Consider the following 12517-nt stretch of genomic DNA (forward strand, 5'->3'; position numbering starts at 1 on the left):
AATCACATTGCAAGATCATTATTTAAACCAACTATCCATCCAATCATCTATTTTCTAATGCACGGAGTACATAATGCAAGGTAGCACAAGTCAGAAACTGAAATACATCAGGGTGACAATCAAGACAACTGCTGAGATTATGGTGCATGTTATTTCTGAAAAGTGTAACATGGTCATGGATTTATCACTGGAGATTAAAACTTTTCATTGTCTCTGACTTGTTGAATTTCACTCCAAAGTAAGTGCATAACACAAACACACAAGACTGTGAACTTGAGACTCAGTTTATTGATCTTGTAGGCATATAATCCATTGTTCAGGCCTCTTCCGGCAACGGCTCTAGTGGTAGCTTCTGGGCATCTTTCTTCTGTGGCCCCTGCGAGTCAAACAAGAGATTTGGTGTTAAAATACAGAAACAGAACAGACATGTTCTTAAATATTTGTATTTACCTCATATCTTTTCATCATTGTTCTAGCATATCAGTGTTCAGAAATGTGCATGCAAGCAACTTTTACCACACTTACCATGAAGGCCCTCTTCTCCTGGGCTGTTTGGAAGCGCCCATGACCAAATTTAGAGGTGGTGTCAATAAACTTGAGCTCAATGGTTTCCTTCGACTTGCGGGATGTGTGTGTCAGCAAAGACTATGTGAGGAGTAACACATTATTTCAAAATAACACAATATAGATTTGTATTCATTGTTTGCAGCCAGACAAGTTCAACACTGTTCTTAGTCTTAAAGTTAAGATCAGAATTTAGAAGTTATGTTGACACCATACCTTCCTGAGGGTGAGCACACGCTTCCTCACGCCAACAACACAGCCTTTCACCATAACAAAGTCATTATTCACATCACCGTAGCGCGGAAAGCCTCCCTACATGGACAAAATCCCCCCAAAAAGACAATACTTCAAATTGGGGAACAAATAGATGAAGCATGTTCAGGACATTTCGGGTATTACGTATGAATCATAATATTCATGTATGCTTTCAAACATGATGGCTTGTCAACTTTTCCTAATTCAAGTAGTATTTAAAAAGTGCTGAAATGTAAGTAAAGAACAAAAGTATCTTTAACATCTGAAACATGCATTTTTATGGCATCTTCATCTGATTGTATGCATTATAATGATTTTTGTATTGTGAAAATGTTCTGTTTGTCAGATTGGATACACCAACACAATCATTAGCTCACAGAGCTCATGTTTTCACTTTTTATCCAAGTTATTTTTCAGAAATGTAATGATTTTATAAATAGGTAAGAATCTGGCTGGACTGTATAAAGATCTACAGGTTTAAGTTTTGCAAGTGTAACAGAAAGTATTTGCTTTTAATCATTATTAATGGAAATTGTCTCATCTCATATTTTTCAACCTTTCATATAATTAACTGTAACCTTCAGCTGCTTTGATCCTTTTAAGGTAACTTTGAATCTTCATCCATAGTGTTTTAAGAAGTAACAAAGAAAATAAGGAGCATAAACAACAAATGTTTGGTTTAAAACAGCAAAACAGCAAAAGTTCTTCAGAAAAATTAAGTCCAGATACCTGAAAAATCTGCAGTGTGAGATACTTAATAATATTAGGAATGGCTTACCATGGGGGTGATGGCTTTCTGGGTAGTGTCATAATTAGTGGAGGCATTGTTCCGAACCACCTTTCCATCCTGGATGTGAACAGCCTTACCTATGCGATAGATCTGGGGACACAAATGACGAAGGCAAAGGCACAGACATTGACATCAGAGAACCAAAATGTTGGTAATATTACTTAAAGACACTTGGCAGGCTTGGTTTGATTTGAAATGTGACAGTTTAAGTACTTTGAACTATGGACCAACCTTCTTGTTGACCTCAGTGCGATGGTGATACCCTTTCTGACCAGCACGAGCTATGGTGTAGCTCACGCGGGCAGGGTGCCAGGCCCCAATACAAGCCACCTTTCTCAGGCCCTTGTGAGTCTTCCTGGGGAGTTTCTTTGTGTGCCAGCGGCTTGTCACACCTACCAGGCCAAAGAACAACCCACTGGTTGATCTGACTGAATCTCTGTGGAAAAATCCTTTGCTTCTTAGTGCCTGCTTCTGGCACAACATCCCCTACCTTTAAAGCCATGTCCTTTGGTGACACCGATGACATCAATCATCTCATCCTGGTAGAAGACAGCAGACACAGGTACAGCCTGCTCTAGATGCTCCTTTGCCCAGTCCACCTTGTCTGAGATACTGCCCCCATTCAGCTGCACCTCCATGATGTGAGCTTTCTTCTGCTTTATCGGCAGCAGTCGTATCTGGAGACAGATTCAGAGACGTGTAAAGCCAGTCAACAGCAGTTGGAAGGAAGTCCAAGGTTTGAAGAAAACAATGTTGCTTGACAGTGTTGGAAAACATGATTGAACCTGATATAAATAGATTTATGATTCAGTATGAACTCTCTGTTTAAAAAATACAAATGTCATCATAAATTATTGAATGCACCTTTTAATAGTGCAACATTTCTCTCTGATTTCTGGTCTGATGGTAACAGTGCGGTTAAGAAGTGGTTAATGCCTTCATAGTCTAGTGCCAATATAAAGGTTTTTTTCCTAGGCAGAGCCTGGCTGAGCTGTCAGGTACTGCCCTGAAAATTATTTTTAACCTGCTACTTGAAACTGTCCTGCAGTGCACCCTCAGTGTGTCCCAGTCAGAATTGTTTGGCGCCCAACAACCAAGAGGCTCAGGGTATTGAGACTTTTCCTTCGATTTCACGTGGTTGAGTGGATACCTCTGACACATCTTCGCTTGGTCATGGCGGTGGATTCATAACAATGGATCACAATAGCACGCAGTCATAACTCTACCTATTGAAATCAGATTTACATGACCCACAATCACTGCTAGCTATGTTTCTGAAGGTTAGAATGTGATTTATGATGAGGGATTTAAATAGAACTGGCGACTCGTCCAGGGATTTGTCACGTTTTTGTCCAGATTGTGGAATCTGGGATTGCCTCCAGCATCCTGCAAACCTAAATTAGATAAAGTTGTATAGAGGATGAATAGAATTAATAAAGTTAATTGTGAGCATGCCTTACCAATGGGAACACTCGCCTACCTGGGAGTGAACAATAACCCTAATGGCTGAGCAGTATTTCTTCATCGTATTAAAATCCTTGTCCAGCTGTTTCTTTCCCGTCTCATCCTGCCACTTCTTACTGTACTTGGTGAAGGCCTTCTTCTTGCTCTTGTACCTAAAACACCCCAAAAGGTCAGTAAATTCAGATCATCTGATCGATGGTGCGTGTTTACCCAGGAGAAGAATGCATGACTACACACACCAGTTTTTGTAAAATCTGCGTTTGCACTCATCACTGAGGTGCTCGGCAAAGATTGTTTTCAGGGATCGTAAGCCACGGCTAGTTTCAATATATCCCACAATCCCCACTATGATGATAGGAGGGGTTTCAATGATGGTAACAGGTTCAACTTCCTCCCGCTTTGACTGCTCTGTGCGAGAAACAAGAGAATATCCAGCTGTTGAGATAACTGCCAAAACGTACAACAATGAAGTATTCAAACAATTAAATTTGGATATTGTTTGGATATTGTTGTCTTTTTAAGTGTTCATAAGTGTTCATATTCCAGTTGTACATACTGAGTGCAGTGCGGTGAACCTCCCTCAGAGTGTGAGTCATCCCAGCTTTATACCCCAGGAAGGCCGTGAGGTGGACAGGTAGGCTGGAGTCATCTTTGGGCCACGTGCGAACCCTCCCCCTGTGTTTCTTGCTGCGCTTGTGAGGCAGGAACCCCAAGTTTCCATGGCGAGGTGCGTGAAATTTGCGATGGGACTGAAAAAACAAGTAACCCTCATTGAGCCCAGGCATTTTGACGACATTTATAAACAATCAAAGTCATAAATTACAACAGCAATGAGGGAATTCTTAGACTGTTTGTTTCATGGATGATACTGACCAACACAATTTGTGAACACAGTGTAGGTACACATCACAAATCTAATGAACATGATATGTTCACTGGATTGGAAATAGCAATATATCCAGAGCAAAATTCAACATCTGTTGTGCCTCTTCATTGTCTGATCTGACGTGTTCATCTAATTTAGAAGTCCAGTTCAAACCGAGAATAGAACTTTCAGGATATGAAAAAGAAGTCACTGTTTCCCACGTGGCTTCCTTAAAAAGAGTCAGTACAAGACCTTAATAACCTTTTTTAAAATGCCACCAATCATCCAAAGTACCAATCATACATACACACATGCATATCTATTAAACTAAAATATGATGTATCTGTTAAAGCAGAAAAGAGGCAATAACACAGAAGCACTGACCATGTCTGCGCACTTTCCTGGTGAGGGACAGAAAGAGAGGGGAACCAGTGCTGATGTGAGAGTCATACATAAGATGATACACAGAGTAAGAGCTCTAATTTGGTATTTGGCCCAGATGAGGAAACGTATTCGCTTTCATACAAGGTAATCTCTGCCAAGTCTCGCCAGGAGATGGTAGGAGGAGAGAAGAGAGCTCAGTCAGAAGGTTAAGGTGGAGAAGAGGCTCAGCAGACAGGAACCATATGACCAAGAAAGGAGAGAATAAAAAGGTATTATTGCAATATGGAAAAAGTTCATCAAGACGGATTTGAGGTGTTATTAACTGGACCCAGCTCAGGTTGAACAATCGGTCTTTGTTGTTTGCGTGTTTGCACATCTACATTACATATATGTGCATTGTCATACATTCTCTCACATTCAATGCCTATTTTATCAGCTACAAAAAATGCAACAAAACATCAAACCAAAATCCTCTCAAAGAATATGTGAAAATCCAGGCAGTTATTGTGTTTCTTGATAAAATTGATGTCTTATTGTGAAGAGTCACAAAGTCACCTGAATTTGACTAAAAAGTTACTTTCTTGAATACACCTGCATGTGTCACATTGCACACAAGTATATTCATTAGAGGAGAAATGGTGCAGCAATTCACAAAATCCACATTAGTGTTACAGCATTCTTACCTGTTTTTTTTATTTTTTTATTTTTAGAAATAGTTACAAAATAGTTAATACAATGTAAAAGCTCCCAGCATAACACTGTGATTGCAGTGCTATTATATACAGTAACACAGTGAAGAAAAAATACCATATATTTGATAAATTTCAGTTTTTAAAGTCATACCTTTTTCAAATGTTCTAACTAGAAGCTGGTGAGTTATTTGTTCTCTAGCACCATCCTCAGGATTTGAATGGTATAACAGTTTATCCTTTGACCCTTATGAGTCTCCATTGTCGTTTCAATTATTTTCGTCAAAACATTTTCTCTTGGTTTCCAATTTTTGACGAACAATAATATATTGAGAAAAACAATTCATTATATAAAATAAAGCAAAGCGCGTTTAAGATAAAAAAAAATTGTTGACCTCCAAGTCGCGATCGTGAAGTTTAGTCTGCGCAGTGCGCATGCGCAGCACCGAAAGGAGAGCTCTCGAGGTCGAACTGGAGGATTTCTTGAAATCCTGATCAAAACAAGACAAATATGCCCTCGGACTTTGACAAAGATGCTTATCCGGAGCCTCCTCGGCAGACCCCGGTAGTTGATAAACAAACGGCGCTGCCAAACCCGGCCGTGATCCTCTCTAATGCCTTCTACTACGCGGTGGATGTGCCTGTCACCACATTCAGAGGTAAATGGAGCTAAGCTAACCAAGCTAACGGCTAACCCCCTCAACATTGCGTTCTGTCACGGCCTCGAGTGGGTTTATTTGTCATCTAAACTGCATCTTCTTCTGTCTTCAGATGTCATTGACAGTTTTCGGTCCAAAAACAAGATCGTGTACTACCACCAGAAGTTCCGCCGTGTTCCTGACCTGATCGACTGCGAGCAGGGAGATTATACCTGCTACTACGAGGCGGAGATGCAGTGGAGGAGAGACTTGTGAGTGAAAATCAGACTTTTATCCTTTGCAATTCAGTCCGTGCAGCACACGAATTTGATGTAAGCCACCTATTATCTCTACTGCGTGGGCTTTGCTTTTGGGAGATTTGGTTGTGGTTGATGTTCTTAATTTTCATGGTCCATGTGTGGATCCTTGTTAAAATCTGAGTATGATTTGAATGTTAATGAGTAATCTTCATAACCATTTACATGACGTGGATTCTCCCTGTAAAATAATGCATTCATTCAAAAGGTTCATGTCGGTTGAGTGAACTTTGATGACGTCCTCTAGTTGTAATGTGACGACACACATCGTAACCTGGAAAATTAGTATGTCCCTTCCTCAGTTGTCATTTATTGTTGAACCCGTTTACTATACTTGATTTGAGACTTAAAGCAATAAGGTGCATGCACAAATATGAAGATCCATTGAGTCTATTATTTCTCTCCAAGAGTTTTCTTTTTCACGTCTTACATTTACATAAAACAGAAACACATTTATACCTGGCCTCAGTAATACTGATGTTCTTAAATTACATTTAAACCTGCATATATAAAGCCTTTCCACAACTGTAAAGATAGTTTTTTTGTATAGGGTGAGGAACCTCATCTGAGTGCAGTTTGCATGGCTCCATAACTTCACATGCTGCTTTTTGAATAATCCACCTGAAAGATGCTTTATAACAGTGGCAGGGATGTTTAGATGTTCCTCTATGATCCCTGCAAAAAGTAAATTGCCAAATTGAGAGTCATTCTGTGTTGTCTTCCAATTCTCAGTAAAGTGGATCAGGAGATTGTGAAGGTGGTTCAGGAACGTCTGAAGGCCTGTGAGCAGAGAGAAGGACATAGCAGCATGCAAAACTGTGCCAAGGAAATGCAGCAGTTCACAGAGGTGGCCAAGAACTACCAGCTGCGCTGTAAGTATTGTACAAGCCCAATAGTGGCTTTCAGTAATTGTGCCACCGGTATAAATATTTTTATAGCACTTAAGGTGATATTGCATGTAAATTTGGAGCAAGTTTTGCATTAAATAATTGCAAATTCATTTTATAGTTTCCATTGTAAATGTCGCTCTCAATGTGTTGTTTTTGTTTTGCCCCCCAATTGCACTTGTATTTTTCAGATGGGGACTTAGGAGCATACGCCAGTGCAAGAAAATGCTTAATGAAGCAAAAAGCACGCATGATTGCAGCAGCTCAGGCCCAGAGCGCTTAAGTTCTGTAATTCAGTTCTGTAATGTCCTATGTAATAATTGTAAAATAAAGTTTATGTGATAAAGATTTTTTTCTATTTGTGCTTAATCCTGCCTACATCAGATTGCAACACACGACACTGCGCTAGTGCTTCACTACCTTAAATCTTATCAAAAGCTATCTGACCACCAACATTGCAGTAATACTTGTAGTGAGCTATTAACACATTCGGCATGGATGCGATTTCACTGTAAAAATTGATAAACAGCTTTTTCTTCAAATAATTGTATCTTTACATGAGTTACCAGTGTCCCCCCCCAAATAAGTTTGTTTTGTCAAGTCAGACACAAGTATAGCCCTGGAAATGCAGGACAAAACACTGAAATGGTGTTCCAGAACGTTTATTCAACGCATCTCTGTACAAAAAGTTTAGGTGGCAGCGGCCTGGACAGCCTGGCCCCGTTGCACAGACACTCTGGTGTGAGTCTTGGCCAGATGGTCGGTGAACTCCTGGAATTAATCAAACAAAAGTAGTGTTAGGTGTGTCAACACATTAAAGTAAATGCTAGTTATAGAACTGTTGTAAACGTACCTGGTAGGGAGACTTTGTGAAGACCGTCTCCTTCCACAAATCAGGAGTCAGGTAGCTGTATGTCTTGGAGATGGCGTCGAAGGTGGCCTTGGCTGAGAAGCAAAAAAAGGAAATGATGAGCAAGAAATCAAACTCCAACTTCGATATTACCACTCTGTGACAAAAATGTTGAGCGTTGAATAAATGGGAACAGAGAAGACCACTTTAACGTCTTTCTGCCGTGCAATACTCGTTTCTGTCTCTCCTGAAAACGACAACTACACCACTTCAGGGGTGAAGCTGAGCAGAGCAAGGAGAAAATCAGATGAACCGAAACGGGACAAAGATCTTACCGAAGTTGCCGAGCGTGGCAGTGCAGCCTCTTGCGGAGGTGTAGCAGTCATCAATACCAGCCATCATGAGCAGCTTCTTGGGCACAGGGGCGGACACGATGCCAGTACCACGGGGCGCGGGGATGAGACGCACCAGGACGGAACCGCAGCGGCCCGTCACCTTGCAGGGCACGGTGTGGGGCTTTCCGATCTTGTTACCCCAGTAACCTCTCCTGACGGGAACGATGGACAGCTTAGCCAGAATGATGGCACCGCGGATAGCGGTGGCCACCTCCTTGGAGCACTTCACACCGAGACCCACGTGGCCGTTGTAGTCTCCAATAGCGACAAAGGCCTGTGATGGGGAAGCAGCGAGCAAGAATGTTAAGACACAATGAAGAGACCAATCCTGACAACAGGATCATTTACAGTGGACAACACCCACCTTGAACCTGGTACGCTGACCAGCCCTGGTCTGCTTCTGGACAGGCATGATCTTCAGCACCTCATCCTTCAGGCCAGAACCCAGGAAGAAATCGATGATCTCAGACTCCTGCAGGAAACATAAAATTGGTATTTGTGTCCAACACAGGAATGCAGTTTTCACCACAATGCATCAGCAGGTAGCAACATTTGCCTCCATCGGTAATCTTCAAACATGTTCTATGTAATACATGCAGTAGGTAGTAGTATTTTTAAGTATGGCGATTATAATCATGTTGTTTACCTTGATGGGCAGAGAGTACAGGTAGATCTCCTCCAGGGACTTGATCTTCATGTCCTTAACCAGGCGGCCCAGCTTGGTGACTGGCACCCACTAAGAGGAGGGGGAAACTGTTAACTTACACATGAATTAATGGATAAAATAAAATCAAACATGAGGTTCATGGGGTCAAGAATTACCTCCTTGTCCTCGGACTTGCCGCCCCGGGCACCGCGGCCCCTGCCGCGGCCTCTGCCGCGTCCACGGCCCCTACCGCGGCCACCGGCACCAAAACCTCCGCGAAAACCTCCTCTACCACCGGCGTCGTCCGCCATTTGCTACGAGAGAAATTCATTTGTAAAGTTAGTATCCGCTCGGCCATCACAACGCTGATGAAAGAAGGTTTCATTGATCGCATTAGACACGAGCTTCCCCGCCACATTCAGTGTTGAAACTATCGTCTTATATTATATTATACGCTCGTTCTTGGAAAGAAATACACCGATGATTTAAACATTTAACATCCCGTGGTCACGTTAAACGCAAAGGATGGGTGTTTAGGTACACGATGGGTGAGATAGTAGAAGATTTAAAGCGAGATAAAGAATTGTATATTCCACTTACGTGATCGTTTAAACAGGAAGAAGGAGTGTGGGAGGGGCCACACGATTATTATATGGAGAAGTTATCGCGAGACTTCCAATCGAGAACAGCTGCTCATTTCCGCCTCTGCTGGTCGCTTTTGGACTCTAAAAAACACCAAACTGCAAAATATATTTTCATAGATGATTACTAAAACGAGATTTCGGGATGATAAACCAATATTTCTGCTTCGAATTGCTTTAACTTCACGGTAACACTTATTTGAAAAACAACAGCAACAACAATCTGGTTTCTGGTTTCCTATTTATCACTAGGTAATGTAAAGTAATGAGTTCATGAAAAAAAAACAACTACAAAGTCAATTTTCTACAATTATCTAGATTCAGCTTTCCTAGAATCAATGCAAAATGCACACTGTAATGATATTTAGTCTTTATTTACAAAATAAATAAAACTACAGCACAACTTTACAAAGTCACTCATATTCAATAATACATTTTAAAAACGCACGCTTTCAATAAAATTAACACATGCAGAAATTATACACAGCAGTAACAAACCAGCCTCCTCATCTATCATCAGTTAGTGTTGCTGCTTGGAGTCCCACTGGAGCTGCCGCTGCTCTCCCCAATCTCCTCTTCCTCCACCTCGTGGAGATCATCCATCACCTCCAGGCTCTCACAGATCAGCCCTATCTGTCTCTTCATGTGGGCCATGGTGCTCTGCATTCGCCTCATCTTCCTCTGCAGGGCCGTGGCGATGGCCCTGTGGTTTCTCTGTCTGGCTTCGTACTCCTGCCTCAGTTGCTTGTAGCAGTTGTGCTGTGCCTGCGTGCGGTGCGAGAGTACGGTTCCACAGCCCATGTTGCAAGGCTGGCGCCAGTGCTCGCAATGGCGTGAATGGGTGTCCAGGTCCCTGCGCAGGAGCTGCGCCCGGCAGCCCTGGTATGGGCAGGGGATGAGCTCGTATAGGCAGCTCATGCTGTGACAGAACTGCTCTGAGAGGGAGAAGGTCTCTGTGCAACCACGGATTTCATTTTTGCACTGTGAATGGCCAAAAAAACAGAGTTACAAAGTGATAGAAAAAAAAAGTTAGAAATGAGGGTATTGAAATATCAATAGAAGGGGAAAGAGTATTATGATATGTTTTGTGCAACAATCCCAATTATATTTGCTCTGACAATGTAGTCATGGACAGTTTAGAGAGTATTGTGAATACATTTGAATAAATCTTTTGGGAAATAGATAGCATCACAAACTATGAATGCTCACCATTAAATGTCAAAATCAACATGCTCGTAATCTTTTTTTTCTTAAAACAGCCAATCAAACAGTTTACATATACATATGCAATGTCAAACAACAACACAATATGATTCAGTTTTACTGAAAGTGTGTAAGAATGCATGCAGTGCAACTTGAAGAAGATCATTTCAGTTTCCCACCTTGATCTTCAGGCGTCCAATAGATTTACTCAGTTTGAACATGACAAAGATCAAGCTTGGGTTAACCGGCTTCCTGCAGCATGGGCATGTCTCCTGTCTACAGAAGAAACAAAATGGTCAGTTCTTTATTTTCCATGAAGATGACAAATCAATAACATTAAATTGTGGTATAATTAAGCTTAATACTTTTTTTTTTTCAGTACCGTTTTAGCCACTGTAAGATGCATTTCTTGCAGAAAATGTGGTGACAGGCAGCTCTTACTGGACATCTCAGCACCCCTTGACAGATGGTGCAGATCAGATCGTAGTCTGGAGGGTCCACAAACAGCTCAACATCATAGCCCCCACCCTGTGTTGACACTTCTGGGTCCGCCTGTTATGTGGTCAAAAGAAATCCAGCTTTATTCTGGGTTATCTTAAACAATTGTTGCCAAAAAACAGTGCCCAGCTCCATATATTTCTCATTAAAAACAAAGATGGGGCTATTTTTATTTGTTGTGCTCTAAAAAACATGGACCTCTGACTCTGGGCTCACAAAACAACACATTTTCTTGATAAAACAAAGAATAAATAAGAACAAGTCGGAATGATTGATCATTTAGCAGTGATACATGTTATAATAACAGTCTTATGCGTTTTCACCAATCTACTTTTTCATGTCTTTAAATTGCTTTGTTTGCTTTATTTTTCTTGGCATATTATTTCCCCAAATCATTAAGAGTTGAAGTTGCATTCTTGTTGAGAAAACACTCTGTAAATAAAATTAAAGCCAAGTTTCAGGCTCCATTTGGGCCCTATGATTGAGTCTCTTACAGTGAATCATCTGTCCTGCTGCCTACAACCCATCCACAGTGTTTTCATCGTGAAAGGTGAGGAAAGAGACAACATAACAGAATTGTTCTGGAAAGTCATATGACATGATCACATGATTTAAAATCTCTTTGTCAAAATTGTTTTACTCACAAAAAACAATCCGTGAAATAATTTCAAAAATGTTAACATATGTTTTATGTTATGGTTGACGACGTCTAGCCTGCTTAATATACATTGAAAATCATATTAAATTGACGATCACATAGCTTAAGATAATAAATGAGTCCGGCAGAATTCATACGACAGACAAACGATTGACAATGGTCTATTATAAAGAAGAGAAACAACATCCACAATCATTAAATAAGCGAACAAAAGTTATTTACTCACCATGACAATCTCCTTTCTTCACCGTGTCTCCATACCCGGCCCTGCTTTACTCCATATCGATTCTTTCACATGTCACACACACCCGTGTTATCAATACAGACACACACATGAACTTTCCTGACAAAACACGAAGGAGGGACCCTATGACCGTATGCTACCACACCAATGAAAACAGCAAATTATATAAACGGGGGCCGAGAATGGAGATCATTATGGAGGTCGTCCTTTCCCTGCTATTCTAGCACCAAACACTGGCCGCACGCGTCAAATGCTGACTTTTAAACGTGAATGGCTTCTATTGTTTGAGGGAGAAAAAAAACTATCCGAGAGGGAATATAACCCACAAAACGGAACCATTGAATTTATGTTCAATTAAATTACTCGAATCATATTATGAATCCACACATCCAACCAGTTATTGTTTAATATGGTGTATATTTCAAAGTATTTACAAATAAAAAATGGAAAATAAAGAAAACTCTCTAGCCAATCAGAGCGCAGTGCGCTTGATGACGTTTGATACATGCGACGGAGGTATCAGCATGCG

At 41.0% G+C, this 12517-nt stretch overlaps 4 protein-coding genes across 4 annotated transcripts; 1 reads left to right on the forward strand and 3 right to left on the reverse strand.

The window, feature by feature from the left end:
- Positions 1–268: 268 nt before the first annotated feature.
- On the reverse strand, positions 269–4389 carry LOC308141864 (large ribosomal subunit protein uL3-like). Its single transcript, XM_080512101.1, has 10 exons — positions 4323–4389; positions 3630–3822; positions 3313–3481; positions 3090–3225; positions 2100–2286; positions 1841–2001; positions 1598–1699; positions 781–876; positions 526–645; positions 269–376 (listed from the first exon to the last, which is right to left on the reverse strand). The coding sequence occupies exons 1-10, from the start codon at positions 4386–4388 to the stop codon at positions 317–319; spliced, it is 1290 nt and encodes a 429-aa protein (XP_080368227.1). The 5' UTR covers position 4389; the 3' UTR covers positions 269–316.
- A 1050-nt stretch (positions 4390–5439) lies between these two features.
- On the forward strand, positions 5440–7201 carry ndufb10 (NADH:ubiquinone oxidoreductase subunit B10). The gene is made up of 4 exons (XM_080512036.1): positions 5440–5670; positions 5783–5921; positions 6699–6838; positions 7045–7201. The coding sequence occupies exons 1-4, from the start codon at positions 5523–5525 to the stop codon at positions 7134–7136; spliced, it is 519 nt and encodes a 172-aa protein (XP_080368162.1). The 5' UTR covers positions 5440–5522; the 3' UTR covers positions 7137–7201.
- Positions 7202–7499: 298 nt separating this feature from the next.
- On the reverse strand, positions 7500–9369 carry rps2 (ribosomal protein S2). Its single transcript, XM_080511674.1, has 7 exons — positions 9345–9369; positions 8921–9058; positions 8745–8834; positions 8463–8570; positions 8039–8372; positions 7707–7798; positions 7500–7624 (listed from the first exon to the last, which is right to left on the reverse strand). The coding sequence occupies exons 2-7, from the start codon at positions 9053–9055 to the stop codon at positions 7544–7546; spliced, it is 840 nt and encodes a 279-aa protein (XP_080367800.1). The 5' UTR covers positions 9056–9058; positions 9345–9369; the 3' UTR covers positions 7500–7543.
- A 532-nt stretch (positions 9370–9901) lies between these two features.
- On the reverse strand, positions 9902–12514 carry rnf151 (ring finger protein 151; the record flags this gene model as incomplete). The annotated part of the gene is made up of 4 exons (XM_080511885.1): positions 9902–10366; positions 10768–10864; positions 10971–11140; positions 12494–12514. The coding sequence occupies 4 exons, from the start codon at positions 12512–12514 to the stop codon at positions 9902–9904; spliced, it is 753 nt and encodes a 250-aa protein (XP_080368011.1).
- Between the last annotated feature and the right edge of the window lie 3 nt (positions 12515–12517).

This window comes from Blennius ocellaris, assembly GCF_963422515.1.
Source record: "Blennius ocellaris genome assembly, chromosome: 16".
NCBI classification, from domain to species: domain Eukaryota; kingdom Metazoa; phylum Chordata; class Actinopteri; order Blenniiformes; family Blenniidae; genus Blennius; species Blennius ocellaris.

Excerpts from the sequence above, each read along its gene's own strand:
- LOC308141864 (XM_080512101.1), bottom strand. The coding sequence starts at position 4,388 with ATGACTCTCACATCAGCACTGGTTCCCCTCTCTTTCTGTCCCTCACCA. Across the intron at positions 3,823-4,322 it reads CAGGAAAGTGCGCAGACATG|TCCCATCGCAAATTTCACGC; the intron begins GTCAGTGCTTCT and ends TTGTTTTTTCAG. Across the intron at positions 2,002-2,099 it reads CAAAGGACATGGCTTTAAAG|GTGTGACAAGCCGCTGGCAC; the intron begins GTAGGGGATGTT and ends TTGGCCTGGTAG.
- ndufb10 (XM_080512036.1), top strand. The coding sequence starts at position 5,523 with ATGCCCTCGGACTTTGACAAAGATGCTTATCCGGAGCCTCCTCGGCAG. Across the intron at positions 5,671-5,782 it reads GCCTGTCACCACATTCAGAG|ATGTCATTGACAGTTTTCGG; the intron begins GTAAATGGAGCT and ends TTCTGTCTTCAG. Across the intron at positions 5,922-6,698 it reads ATGCAGTGGAGGAGAGACTT|TAAAGTGGATCAGGAGATTG; the intron begins GTGAGTGAAAAT and ends TCCAATTCTCAG.
- rps2 (XM_080511674.1), bottom strand. The coding sequence starts at position 9,055 with ATGGCGGACGACGCCGGTGGTAGAGGAGGTTTTCGCGGAGGTTTTGGT. Across the intron at positions 8,835-8,920 it reads GCAAGTCCGAGGACAAGGAG|TGGGTGCCAGTCACCAAGCT; the intron begins GTAATTCTTGAC and ends CCCTCCTCTTAG. Across the intron at positions 7,799-8,038 it reads TGCCACGCTCGGCAACTTCG|CCAAGGCCACCTTCGACGCC; the intron begins GTAAGATCTTTG and ends TTTGCTTCTCAG.